The 15503-nt window shown below is 36.6% G+C and overlaps 1 protein-coding gene across 5 annotated transcripts in view; it reads right to left on the bottom strand.

The window, feature by feature from the left end:
• Positions 1–15503, bottom strand: part of Asxl3 (ASXL transcriptional regulator 3) — a 159608-nt gene that overhangs the window by 66112 nt on the left and 77993 nt on the right. For all 5 annotated transcript variants that reach the window (XM_048363409.1, XM_048363411.1, XM_048363414.1 and 2 more), the window contains one exon: positions 10858–10979. In XM_048363409.1, the coding sequence (XP_048219366.1) occupies positions 10858–10979 (122 nt within the window). The remainder of the gene's footprint in view (positions 1–10857; positions 10980–15503) is intronic.

Genomic DNA, 15503 nt, shown 5'->3' with positions numbered 1-15503 from the left:
GTAATAAAAAAGAAAGGTCTTAAGCACTACAGCAACAGAAGACCCATTAAATTCACAGTCACAGGAATGCTAAAATTCCCTCAAGAGGTTGAAAGGCTGTCTTCAGACAGTCTAAAACCTTTTAATTCCCGGTTTCTGTGTGATTCCTACCAATTTTACAACATTTAAGTTACTTGATTAATGTCCTTTGACTAACAGTTGTCAGAATGTCTTGAAATATTACACTGGCTGTACATTCCCTTGCTGTCTAAAACGATGTCATGTTATTTGCACAAGGTATTAGCTGAATGTTCAACTTGTTGACTATAAGATTTACCAATCAAATAATTACAGAAGTGAAAAATTAAATACCACTTAAATGAGAAAAGGAAAATTCAGATGAGAATTAAAGCCAGATGAGAAATGAAAGGGTTGGAAAACCTATTATAAATGATGTGTCGTCTAATGATAATACTATATATATATTTCCTTTGATTCTTACTTTAAGCATTTTATAAAGTACCTGACAATATGGGGAGGGTACCAGAGATACAAAGATTAACATGATCTATTTTTCTCACCTTTAGCCTTTTGTCAATAATAAATTTAATGAGAGCATATGTGCTATAAAATATTTAAGACATTTATTCTTTCCTCAAGGCATAGACATAATCGCACATAAATTGTACGCGTGCTTGCATAAATCTCTCTAGTCTTGGATAAGAATGCAGAGCCTTTTGAAGACTTTAATCTAACAATCCAATAATACAACAGAACGATGCAACACAGGGCTTTAAATTACAGTGAAGGCCTTCTTTGTTCACTGTGTAAAACTTCACAAGAGAATAAAGGCTAGGCCTATTGCAGTCAATTTTTAATAGTGTGTGCACATATATAAACTTAGAGGATTTATTTTTACAAATATTGGTTAAGAAAAAAATATGATATAACCTATGGCCTAGAATCTGGAATTAAAAGTCAAAGATTTTTCTTTTGGAAGTCTTAGTGGTAAACAATGGTGGGTAAATTAAAGCAACTAACATGTTGTAGTATATTTCTAAAGCAGAGAGAAGTCTACTGGTAACAATTATCAATCACAAGGAAAATGTCAATAAAAATAATAATTTTTATAAATAGGCATTTTTCTACTCAGAAAAGCCAAACAACATTCCTCTATACAAAATATTTCTTAATTTTTCATTGTTATCTAAAAAAGTGATGTGCAGAGGATTTACAATTCCCTAAATCAGGCAATGAATATATTTCTTTTTGAACAGTGTCATCTCTTCCTTCATTTGCTCCTCTTGGTTCCCCCTCCCCCACAAGTTGTATGGTTTACTTTCAATATAGTGTCTAGTGAGTATCACTGCTGCATTTGTTCACCCTTTGTCTCATCATTTCTGTGCTCCCCTTTACCCTCTCCAAAAGAGATAAACTTACAAACAAATCATAAACAGTAACAATGGAGGGAAAAACAACAAAGCAAAATAACAACAACAACAACAAAAAACCACCCTTGTTTCCATTTCTTGGAGTTCAATAAACATCATTTCATACAATCACATGCACATCGCTACTGAGGCTATACACAGTATTTTTTAAAAGAAAACACTGGCCTGCACCACTGTGCTTGCAGATGGTGAAAACTAAACACTCATCATGTAAGAGAAATAACTATGTTTCTTAAAACTCTGTTCTGCTTAAAAAAATAAGTGTATGAATTCCTTTTTGGTGAATAAGTATACTTTTCAGAAGAATTGGGAAGTTTCTGTTTACTCTGACCCTAATAATATCAGTAAAGAACAGATTTCAGGCAAACTCAGTGTGCCAGGGTTTGGTCAACAAAATGAAAAAGAAGCATATCTTGATTTCATCATCTAGATCCAGTCACTTCAGACTGAGCCCATGGATGTCTTGAAGAGTCCAGTTTGCTTTCTAGGAAGCAGAATTCAGTTGACAATGGATACTGGGAAATACTCCATCAATGTTCTGATGGAAGGAGAAAAAAACAGCCTTGCATTCTCCGTGGAGAAGCTCAGGAGAGCCATGCATTTGTGTACAAGATGCTTGGTGACACCATTAACAGCAGCAGCGGGACACCGCTCCTGTCCTCCAGGCTCCTGGTCTCTGGGGTGGGCCATGAACTCTGAAAGGAAAGTTGCTTAGCTCTTTTGGTTTTTGCTTCTGCGACTCTATTTCTATATCGATGAGCATATCAACCATTTAAGCTTCCACTACAAGTCTCCTTTTCATAATCCACTAAAAATAAATATAAGCCATGAAAGGCCTTTTGTACCAGGCTGAGGGATAAGAAGAGTAGGACTAAAATGAGCAGGAATACATATTCTTAGTCTGAAGGGCAGCTGTTACTTAAGAGAAGCATTAAATCTAGATTGAAGGAGTGATTGATTGACTGATTTATAAGAGAGCAATACTAGGGACTGAAGCTGGTCTTCTGCCCCTGAGACTGTCCTTTAACTTGTGGGCCTCAAATTCTCTGATCTTCTTGCATGCTGGGATTGAAGATATGTGTACCAAACATTCCTGGTTCCATACTTAAATTTTAGGTGAGCTTTCTTATTTTCAATAATGCATCAGAACAAATGGCTATACTTTAAATAATGTATCAGAACAAGTGCTGCCAGTAGGAAGCAATGCATGGTATCTATTAACTGTCATTTCTCACAACACAAATAAAGGAGTCTGCCACCAATATGGGTGTTAAAATCATTCTCCTCTAAGGTGTATGGAGGAAGTGGGGCCAAGGTGGAACTCTCTAGAAGCTGTGTGTACCAATGATAAGAAGACTGTTCAGTGAGAGAAAGACTGAATTAACAGTGTAATGCTGGTTACATCACCTGGGTAAATGTCCTTGCTAAGCAAAGATAATAGGGTTAGCAAGATGCATAAAATAAAAAATGTACAAGCATACCACAAAGCAAATAATAAGTGCTATTTTCTTATTCATATACTTTATCCACACTATAACAAATACAGTTTTTTATGGCAAACTCCATTGTACTTAAAATCCACAGCAGTGAATAGAAAAATATGTTTAATTATTTCATATTTTAGTGAAGGGAAATTCAGGCAGAGGATTTAGAGAAGAGGATGTGATTATACACTGAGAGCCCAAAAGGGCCTACCTCTGGAAAAGACAAAGGTAATTTGACATTACCAGCAATGAGAAAATTGCATGGTCCCTACTCAGTGACAGAAGTTTTACCAAAACTTGTATAGCAGGAAGGATCTTTGGGGGTTCAGAAAGTAGAATGGAAACTAGAAAGCCCATAAACAAGGACAGGAGGTTTGCAGTGATGGCAAAATCCTCCCCCAAATGGTGGTCAAAGACCACTAAGAAACAAGGAACTGAGGTTCACTGCATGGCATTCTCCACCATGGTACCTTACTTAGGCACCAAAGATGTGAGAGTAGCAGAGCAAAGAGGAGGTACAGGGAATCTTCCAACCCTGGGCCTTTATGCCTTTATGCAGTTTTTAAAATTAGATTTCACTATACAAAATGCATTGCATCCTAAAACTAGACAAGCTTCTTAATCATTCTAGTCAGTTTAAGAGGTACAAGCCTGCCTTTATATAACCCCTCCTTCGATACACTCTTCTCTACTCTATCCAAATGGTTTACTTCCTCAGGTACTCCAAGTCTTTGTTTTGAACTATTGCCTCACTGTGTTTTCTACCCTAAAACCTATTCTGCTTTCTTTCCTCATCCTGGACTTATTACCTTCTGGTATAGCGTACAACACCATGTCCCCATCTGGGAAGGTAGACACAGGCCCTACAAAAGGCAGGCCCATTTTGGTCTGTTTTGTTGACTGAAATATACCCGACTATGTAGGAGAGCTTCTGCTATCTTTGCATTACCCAGTAAATAGCTACTGCACAAAATGAAAATCCTGAAAAGTATTTATTCATTTATAATTTCAAAGGCAGAAATCAGCATGGGACTAGAGGTGATTCACTTTCTTCTTCTAACAGGGTTTTCACATTTGCTGGGGTCAATTTCATTTCCCAGGTTGGACAACAGTTCATGTTGAAGACAGAGCTACTTGGGTCATCACTGTATATTTTTGTAGTCTCATTTCCAGCTCTGAAACCATCAAGTTAAACCAGCCACACCTAGGACTCATGTGAGAAACTTCACTGGAGAAGGGATTTCTGAATTTTACACTCCTCATCTTCTATCATTATTTTTAAATTTAATGTGTTCGTGATAAGGAAAGATAATAAGAAATGAGAAGAGCAGGCCATTTTTTGTTGGTACTGAGGACTTGGTATTGGGGACCTGATAATGAATTTAAGGCCTCAGGCAACAATTTCACAATTGGCGCCATGCTTTCAGCTCATTTATACCCTGCTTGTTTTCAAGGTAGTCCCCGCCTTATGCTGGCATGGAATGTGATCCCTTGTGCTTGCTTGTGTTATGGATAACAAGAATGCCACTATACTCAGTCGCTGTGCTTCCCCTGTAGCTTTAAGAACAGGTGTATTACACCCAACCATGGGTTGAGATGGAGTCGTGGTGACTTTCTTGCCTGCTTCAGCCTCATACCATGATTCCCTGATATTTGCCTCCCAAGTAAGTAGCGGGGATTACAGGACTTGAGACACAGCATCATGCTGGGAATTTTATCTTAATAAGAACTTTCATTCTCATAATATCAGACTAACAATTAGTTACTAGTTATTTTTGTATGGAAAAAAGGGTCTATCAATGTAGTCCAAACTGACCTCAAACTTGGGAGCTCCACCCTGCCTCAGCCTGGAGGGTTTTAGAGTTACAGGCATGATGGTTACAATTGGCCAACTAGTGGATTCATGGATGCAGTTGTGAATACTTTAGAGGCCTTCCTATAGAGTATTTGGAACCCTATTCTATTCTCAACCACAAGGATGCCCCTATGCATAGAATATATATCTTCTCTCTGGCCTGGCAGTCTTCTAGAAAAAGTCATTACATATTGGCCATGTCTGGCTAAGTGTTTAGCACCTACTCAAAGCACATCACAAGTCAATATATACAGTATTCCTTGCTATTTCCTCTCTTCTCATCCACTATGATCAGGCTACAGAATTCCCTAGGCTTCCTCATACTTCAAAACACAAAATACAAGATAGTGAATACTGTGTAGTGTATAATGAATTTTGCATGACTTCTTAAATAGCTATTGGGGAATGATCAGTGGACCATCTGGCCTCCCCTCAGTAAGTCCTTCAGGGCTGTGTCTAGCACCTCTTTTCAGAACAGGGAAGACGTGTATCACATTATTTTCAGCTCAGAGCTTTTGCTAAGATTCCAAGAAAAACAAGGAATTCTATTATGCTATAAATTAAAGTCATCTTCTAACTTATACTTATCTATAGATGACTATCTCACAGCTTAAAAAATGTAAGTAGGTACTGGTGGCTCCTACCTGTAATCCATGCTACTCAGGAAGCTGAGATCTGAGGATCATGGTTCAAAGTCAACCTTGGCAGGAAAGACCATTAGACTCTTATCCCCAATTAATCACCAGAAAGTCAGAAATGGTATTGTGGCTCCAAGTGGTAGAGTACTAGCTCTGAGCAAAAATACTCAGAGACAATGTCCAGGCCCTGAGGTCAAGCCTCCAGTCTGACAAAAAAAAGTAAGATTGTATCACAGATAAACAAAATAAAATTATGGGAGCTATTTTCAATGATGTTGGAGAGTGAGCCCTATATAAGGGTATCTTTAAAAAGGGTTCGTTTTTAGCTGGGATGCGTTGGGTGAGGGGACTTTTCCTATCCCACACAAGCTATTTGTTGTCATGTTGTTGAGCCTATAAAAAATATTTAGTCTCTTTTGTGATACAGTGTTATTCTTTCATTTAAGGTTCATTTTGGGATATGAGAGCAATGAGGACCTTTGGAATGATAATGAACTTTCTTATTGAGCAAGTTTAAATCCCCTGATTTTTTAAATCCAGAGAGAAGCAATGTCAAAACCTCAATAAATAAGCATATGATACGTGCAAATTCAGTGAATTTTAAAGAAATGGGCCTACAAACTGGTTATATGCGTAATGTTCTGCTCAAACTTAAAATGTCAACATCCGTGATGTTTAAGACACACCAAGTTTGATGTGTCTAGTTTCTATTCAATGTTATAGAAATTTATAAGCTTCAAACAAGAAAATAAACTGACTTTTTTTTAATGGAAACAAACATGAGAGCTAAATCACTTGAGGCAAAGGAAAGATCCTATTCTACTCACATCAATTTTATTCTCGCTTTAAGTGAAAGGGAAGAAATCAAAAGATGCTGACTGAACATGCTTTCTACTGGAAATAAAGTGCAATTTTTCCTTGTTTTGATAAAAACAGAGCAGGAAAAACCTTTAGATAAACATTTCACATTTTTAGACTGAAAACTTGTCAAATAATTCTAAAATATGTGGAATGGTTCCAATGTCTGCCCTGATGGCTAAAAATAAAACAAAAGTAGAAATCAGAAGCTTTGGTGTGAACTAGGAATTTTAAACAAAAATGATCATTTTAAAAGAGAAACAACACCAACAATGCCACTAAAGAATACAGTAAATGTAATAATCTTTTCAGTAAAATTCTGACAACATCACCTATTGTGAACGCTTAAATCACTAGAAATACACACATAGAAAAGAGCGGGCTGTATGAGACACTAACAACTTGTATTGTCACTTGCCTAGTTCACTAAATGTTCAGAAGAAACTAGCCTATACCATAATCTTTGGAATTTCACAGTACTGGTCAACCACATAAACAAAGCTAAACACCAGGAATAAAACTGCTTTGCAATGTCAAGAGAGAAAAGCATCTGCAACTAAATGAATACATCTTATCACTGTAAATAAATAATGAGACTCAAATAAACCAACAGAGACAACATAGAAAGGTTATGGCCACCACCTTGTTATCTGTCAAAACATAATTCATCCTTCTTCAATCCTTTGGATATTTTAACACTTCTGGAATATAATCTTTCTTCATTATCTTTCTTGAAATTTCCAAACCTATTCATTTCACACTTTTTCAGGATATGACATCCAAAACACCAAGACAGGAAGAAGGAAAGAAATAAGGCAATAAGCAGGAATTTTCTACTCTCCAGAGACTTCAGAGCATATTTACCCTGAGTAAAAAACTACCAAAATAACTATATATTATTCATGCAATTATGCTCAACATATGATAACCAATGTCTTGCTGATTAAAGAATAGGAAGCAATGGAGTATTTGAGTGGAATGAAAATGTTCTTTGGGCTGCTGATTGGTTGTTTGGCTGTTTCTGCTTATTTTGTGATACTAAAGAAGGAAGCAAGGGGCTGGGGATATGGCCTAGTGGCAAGAGTGCTTGCCTCATATACATGAGGCCCTGGGTTCAATTCCCCAGCACCACATATACAGAAAACAGCCAGAAGTGGCGCTGTGGCTCAAGTGGCAGAGTGCTAGCCTTGAGCAAAAAGAAGCCAGGGACTGTGCTCAGGCCCTGAGTCCAAGCCCCAGGACTGGCCAAAAAAAAAAAAAAAAAAAAGAAGAAAGCAAGGCCTAGTGCATACTAGGCACATGCTGTAGCACTGAGCTACATCACCAGGCTGAGAGCTATGGAAATACCCATGTCAACAGCTAAGTAACCATCAAGCTTCCACACAGTCCAGCCTATTGTTACACAGAAATCCACAGTGCAGAAAAATCAATTGAACCTACTTATTATAGCAGCATGTTTTTGTGGGGTTGATCAATGAGAACCTGACTTCTGGGAAATTATGTCTGGCACTTTTTGCAAAGGGGTTTGTTTTACCTCGTTATTTTCACAGTACTTGCGATCACGAAAGGTTATTGGGAATTTATGTTTTGTCTACTTCTAAGTATTTATTTGGGCCACTGTATATAGTTGAGCTACTACAGCCCTACCAAATCCAAATGTATTTTTCATGAAATAAAAGTGGCTAATCTATTTGGACGTGAGCCATTAGTATGTGCTTGTGCATTTGGAAATGGTATTCTTTTTTTTTTTGTTGGCCAGTCCTGGGCCTTGGACTCAGGGCCTGAGCACTGTCCCTGGCTTCTTCCCGCTCAAGGATAGCACTTTGCCACTTGAGCCACAGCGCCGCTTCTGGCCGTTTTCTGTATATGTGGTGCTGGGGAATCGAACCTAGGGCCTCGTGTATCCGAGGCAGGCACTCTTGCCACTAGGCTATATCCCCAGCCCTGGAAATGGTATTCTTAATGACTGTGTTGTATTGTTTTCCTTATGTCATACAAAACCTTAAGTGTCCAGATTTCAACAACCAATGTCAAAAACTGATTTGTCATATTAAATGCACATACAGAGAGGCAGTATTAGAATAGAGGGTAATATCTGAAACTATGACCCCAGCTTCAAACGTTATCTCCACCATTTATTGGTTGGATATTTTGAACAAGTTAGCTAACTTATCTGAGCTTTAGTTTCTATATTTCAAAATTTAGATATGAGTACATATGTCACAGGATTATAAAGATTATAAAGATTAAATGCACATAAAATGAAGGCATACTGTAAATATCAGCTTATGTAATCATTAGGTTCATTCATTTGACCCTTGGTTTATATGATTGTGATTTTCATATATACACATAAATACATACTCACAAACTTAGAAAACAGATGTGCTTTTATATATGTATATATAGACATATATACACAGAGAGGTATATAATAGCAAAAATTCCTACCTTATTATAGTCTTTCAACAATTAAAACAGAAGGCTGTAATTTGCTGAGGTTGCTACAATTGAAAAGGCTGTACATTCAGTCAGTTTTTGAAATGCTGTCTGAAGAAATTCAGCAATTACAGGAAATCTGGGCAAAATTGTGCAAGGACAGCTTATCTTCTCAATATATTTCCAATATGAGTTTTTGTTTAATATTGGTTAATACGAGTTTGGTTAATCGAACATTAGTATATCTACATATATTGAGCAATATTTTCTTAGTAACTCATTTGCTACTTGGTAATAAGATAAAAGTTTGAAAACATAAACAATCTTTCAGGACACTAGAATTAAGAGACAAGGGTCTTAAAACCAGATTTAAATCTTAAGCAGAGGAACAGCATTTACCATAAATGCATGTTCCATAACAAAACAAAACACCACTAGTGAGCTGTAGAACATTGTGAAACAATTTAGTAACTATTAAAAGAAAAGGTTCAAATGACATAAAACCAAAATCAAGATAGTAAAATATAATGACCACAATAGAGCGACTTGAATCTTTTATTGTCACACTCATACAGGTTTCACAGTGTGCATATTTTTCAAATCACTGAACTTTAGAAGAATGAGTTTTATTTACGATCCCATTTCTGCTTCTTAAATGCCATGGATACAAGTGCCCAGTTTTGTATCCATGGTTTTGTTCCAGTTGGTATTTTATTACTGCATCCTATTTGCTGCCTGAATGAGCCTTTGCCCAGGCTTCCCTACCTACTCCCTTCTTTATTTCACCAATTAAAAAGCCATCTCAATACTGATTGTAGTTCTGTTCTCCAGCATCTAAAATGTTTCATAAAAGTCACGGTATAACTTGGAAGCTCCCTGAAGATTATTTGACCTATACAAGATGAAACAATTTTATTACCTTAAATAAAAGACCAGTGAGTGGAAATGCTACAATTTCAGTAATTAATATAGAACAGAAAGTTAATATAGGTCAGTATAAAATCTCTCAGTTTCTTTCTGACATTTTCTTATTTTTAATAGAGGAGAGGATAAATGGAAACACCCCAACTAGAAGATTGATAGGAACATTAAGATGCTTTTTTAAGAAATGTTAACTTTAATTTATAAAACATGGTTTCTCTTTTCTCAGTTAGATATATAATGTAAGAATGACATATCTATGTAGGAGCAACACAAGGTTAGTGGAAAGGGTTTGGAACAGAACAATAACAACTACAAAAGGAATGAAAATAAACAAGAGCACACTAGAAATTCAGGGAAAAGGATGAATGTCATGCATTTACTGACACGATTTTTTTTTTTACTAAGAAAAAAAGAAAATTCACCACCTAAGAGCTCCATCTAACTCCAACATCTTTTCCTTTATTTTACAAATTTTGCTGCTGTGTTAGAAGTAGCTAATGTACATTGAGAAATTATTATGGTCCAGACACTGGCTACCTTGTATTTCTAAGGCATTATATCAGTCAGTTCTTAGGTCAGTTTCCATGCATGGTCCTATGATTTCTCACAATTCCCCCAGAGAAGGAATAGAGAGTTGCAGAGGAAACCTGGTTTTCCTAGAGTCATAGAATAACAACCCTGGGTCAACCCAACCCCAACCTTATAACCATCACTTCTCACTGCCATCTCAGCACAAGGTCAGATTAAGTTATGCAACAATATGAAATTATACAACTTCCACTAGCATTGAGCAACATCCACTGATGGATATTCTAGATAAAAGGGCATTATGCTTACCATTTTTCCTATGTATAACTTAATATATTTCAGTAATGTGAAATTGTAATTGTGTCATTTGCGAGATTAAACAATCTATATCAAAGTATTCCATACACTGATGAACCCAAATTGCTTTATTATAAGTCACACACAAAAACACTCCATAGAAGTTCTTATGTTTCCAAGGCCAGGTTCTATATTCTTATTCACATCAAACTTCTTAGCCAGGCCTCGTACACATTCTATGATAGGTTAAAATTATATTAAATAGCACACAAATAAGCTGAATTTGAGCTATCTGTATTCTTTTCTGGTTGCTAGGTTCTCATACATTTTATTTAATTTGCAGAACACCCATTACCTTATATAGGTAGGGCTAAAAGACAAAGACAGTATAGCATCTCTCTTACCTGCTTTAGAGCCTTTTTGGTGTGCTGCTGAAAGGAAGACACTAACTTGCTTTGCACAGCTGTGTTGGTAAGGCTTGAATCTCGAGTAGAAGATGCTTCATCAGGTACCTGCTTCGTACAAACTAGAAACAGAGAGAGATAATGATATTACTAATTTGAATTCCTTTTTTTTAACATCCACTGTAATTAACTCACTTGGAGCTTTTCTCCAATTGAAAATGGATACTTAAAATAAAGCAAAATTGCATAGTACAAAGAAGAGTGTCTAGATTAAAGGCAAAGGAATCATTTAATAACTGTGTGGCCACACTGTCATTTAATCTCCATAGGCCTCTGTGTTTCCTTACTTGCTAACAGATGAGCACTTCTTTGTCATAGAGCTATTGTATAAAAATGAAATCCATCAGAATATCTGACTCAAGAGTTGGGATAACCCTATATGAATTCAGAGGTTTGGTGATACATTGTATCTAAAGAAACCATCTAAATGATTGAGTAAATAAATAAATAAAACTCAGACTTACAGACATTGGGATTCTTCTATTTGAAAGCCCTCCCTTTGTGGAATATATGAACTACTGAGATGTTCCTTTTTTATGGGATGAGATGTAGCGAAGAGAAGTTGCAGTGACACCCAAGACATTTCTTGCTAATTACAGCATTACTGAATTCAAGAAATCTCTGAAGATTGTAATGAAACCTGCCCATTTGTGCTAGAAGCAGGGATTCCTTTGACTTAATTCTATAGAAGATAATTTCTATCAGAAGGCCACTTTTTTGAAGCACTGACGTCTTGCTGACATGAACTTTCCATATTCTCTGCCTTACAAAATCCAGCTGCAGCTTTCAGTTCTAGGTTTAAGACAGCAGTGATTTGAGCAGGAGGTTTAGGGAGGGACCTTCTTGCTGTGTGCTAGGGGAGAAGGAGTTATGTGAAAATTCTAAGCAAGAAAGCATTAAGATTAGTGTCAGAAAGGAGGTATATGTCAAAGGCAGGAGGCACAAGGAAGTTAGCAGGAAGAAAATAACTTGAGAACATAGTATATAAGCTTAAAACATAACTTCTTAGGGAGACTAAGGTAAATGCTTTATAGACTTACTAAGGTAAGTCTATACAAATATCCAGCTAACAGTAAATAAGGGGGATTCTGACTAGATTTTTAACGTAGAAGGGTAAAAATCACTATAGTTTTCAATTTCCAGCAAACCACCCTCCCCCCAGCCAAACTGCAGCACAAATGTACACACACAGCGAACATTCCAGTTTAGTGTCTCTTGACCTAGAAATGAATGTGTGGGTCAATAGAAGAGAATCTGAGGTAAATGAGAGAGAGAATAACATTTTACTTTAACACAGGAGATAATCAAGAAGCCAAATGAATAAATTTAGGAAAATAACTGCTACCTATTCATCTAACCATTATACAAGGGAACTAATTATTTTCTTGAAGCTTTCTTATAAGACAAAAAGGTACTGTCTCCATACTGGGCAGAATAGAAAACTAGAGCTCAAAATTTAGTCGCTAGTGGTCACACAGGCAATGAAACAGCAGAAATGGGATCCAACTGCAGCCAAGTGTAATTCTGGAATCCACAATTTTCCACCTAAAATACTTGGCCTCAAAAATCAATATCTGTTGCAGAAAATTCCATGTCTAAAGAAGTGTAATACAGTTGCGTAATGATGGAGGTACTGAAACAGGAAATTAGTATAGCCAAGTGGAGAAGTTATTCAACTTTTGACCTGAAAAAATTACAAGCAGGTGAGTGACAGGACTGGAAATACTCTGGTTAGAAGGATTTGCACATGTTGTGATTTAGCCTTGAATTAAAAAATGGGTTAGTTTTTTTTCTAGTTGAAACAATATGACATTTTTCATTGGAACAATCTAAATACTCTGATTACAAAACATTTTATAACACTATTGTATAAACTGTGGTTTCTCAACATCTCCTTGAAATGCTCACTACCTACTTGGTAACGCTTAACCAAAAGCTTACTTAGCAAGAAAAGCCAAGTCTACTTCATGTACCGATCTCGTACAGATGGCCTTCTGAATGCTTTGAAGTCTCTATAAAGTGTGACTAGTTAGGGAGGTGACAGAAAGGTGGCAGACAGGACACACAATCCCAACAGAACAGATTGAAATGGATATAATTTAAGTCTAGCCAAAAGTAAAGTGTGCATTTGTAAGTAGTCACTACTTTCTCTCATGATAGCATTTCAAATGCAGGAAACTGAATATTTACTGGTTAAAAAGGACCACCAATGAAATCCATGGGCATTAGGGACATTATAGAAAATATGAAACTGCTTCTACATGCAGAATATCTGAATTCAAATAAACTACCAATTTGGTTAGCAAATTTTTTATTCATAAGTCTTTCAAAGGGAAACTTTAATACATCAGCATCAAATAGCAACAAATCTGACTGTTCATAATTGATTCTTTGTGTCCCTTTTATTTTCTGACTAATCAAAAATGTAATGCATAATCAGCTGTTTTCTGAGGACAATAGCCTTCTGGCTCCTTAATTTGTTTCATTTCTCTCTGACCCAGGAAATCATCTGATACTAGGATATCTATTTTAGCATCAACACACACGGTTTAAATGATCACTTCATTGTGTTCACAGTGAGTCATGTATGTTTATGTGTGGTATCTCCAAGAAAGCTTCTGTTCAACTTAGAACTTAGAAATGCAGAGGGAAGGCAAGCCCAAAGAACTCAGATAACATTACAGAATACTATGAAGCTGTTTGTCAAAAGAAACCTTCTTTCCTTACCACAAGGTATTTGTTTATCTATGGCAGACCTGAAAATATTCCTGTGCTAAGAACTATTTGCCTTTCTGATCCCATCTTTTGGAACTTGGTCCTTATATACAGACCCCTATCTCAAAGTAGCTTTCCTTATTAATTTTATCCTGACATTATTATTAGTAGTACACATGTAATCATTATATGTATATAACTATTATAAAGAAAAGTGAAATGTATTCTAAAATAAAACCTATGTTATTTCTCTTTTTGGCTAAAATTTGTATTTCAGGAAAACATCAAGAAAAAAAAACATAGGCAAAAAAAAAATATATATATATACACACATCCAAATGTGTGTGTGTCTGTGTGTGTCTGTGTGTGTGACTTTATTCATTTTTTAAAAACTTTCCCCAACTGTATGACTTGAACTTGGGGTATGAGTGCTGCCCTTGAGCTCTTTTGCTCAAGGATAGTGCTTTACGACTTTGAGCCACAGCTCTACTTCTGGTTTTATTGTAGTTAATTGGAGATAAGGGTCTCATAGGCTTTGCTGTCTGGGCTGTTTTTCAATATCAGTTCTCAGATCTCAACCTCCTGAGTAGCTAGGATTGCAGGCATTAATCACCAGGGCCCATCTTTATTTATTCTTTTGCTAAATATGAGATATGAGGCTGATTGAGTAAAAAAATACTCATTCACTTATTGGTTTGTGCTGGTTCATCAGATTCATGTTCTGAAAAGCCAGATTTCTCCATTTTTACTTACTCACTCTTTCAACTTTCATTGTCTCCCCTCCCCCCTTTCTTTCTTTCCAGTTTTGGAGCTCCATCTCAGGGCCTGGGTGCTGTCTCTGCGTCTCTTTGTGCTCAAAGCTAGCTCTCTACCACAGTGCCACTTCCAGCTTTTTCTGAGCAGATTACTGGAGGTAAGAGTCTCATAGACTTTCCTGCCCTGGATGGCTTCGAACAGCAATCCTCAGATCTCAACTTCCTGAGTAACTAGGATTATAAAAGTAAACCACCAGTGCCCCACTTTCAAGTGTCTTAAGAACAGATACATTACATAAGTAATTAAGGACATGTTTTAAACAGGTGCCTGGATATTTATGTAAAGGACTGAGTCTGGTCACTGAAATATAAGCCAAAGAAAAATGAATGTTAAAGAAAGGATCAGTGGAAATCCTTTATAAGCAAAATTACAACAGAAGCCAGGAAACTGAAGATTAGGACAGATGCTTTATCCAATAAATACCAAACCCTGACAAGCAGCTTAGAAATGGATATCTTTTTGGCACTCAGGACAGAATAAAAGCTATTTCTTTCTGCTTATGCACTGGAAGGATCACAGAACCAAGTACAGCGACTCTAATACTTCAATCCCTTCCACAAAGCCCGTCCTCCCCATAGGTGAACAAAGGTAAGATGAGGAACCAAAAATGAGAGGTCTGGTTTTCCCTAGAACTCTTATAACCCAACATCTTCAGAAAGACACAGAGATACAATTTCTGTCAATGTTTCACTTGCCTACAAAAAAAGTACCAGCCAAAAGCTAATCTTCCAGTTTTATACTAGCTTCTCAATCTCCCAAACCCTTCCCTCAGAAAGTCTTGGGTAGAAGGACTGAAGACAGGTGAAGATCATAAGTAACCAAGACGCAGCTATGACATCCAGAAAAACTCTGGATTTTCCATTTCAGCAAAATAGTTAATTTGGATCTCTTCTTGGAGACTTCACGGTGTTCCCTTGCCTCCTCTTTGTCATTTCCCATTCAGTGTGAACTAGAAAATGTCCATTAGCACTCATATGTGTGAAACTGAGTACTAGAGTGAAGATGTATCTACTGTATTCTTTCCTAATTTACTTACTAATTCACTGGTAGATATA

The sequence above is a fragment of the Perognathus longimembris genome, chromosome 15, assembly GCF_023159225.1.
Source record: "Perognathus longimembris pacificus isolate PPM17 chromosome 15, ASM2315922v1, whole genome shotgun sequence".
NCBI lineage: Eukaryota > Metazoa > Chordata > Mammalia > Rodentia > Heteromyidae > Perognathus > Perognathus longimembris.
Note: the sequence above shows the minus strand (reverse complement) of the source record. Positions and strands in the feature narration are given on the sequence as shown.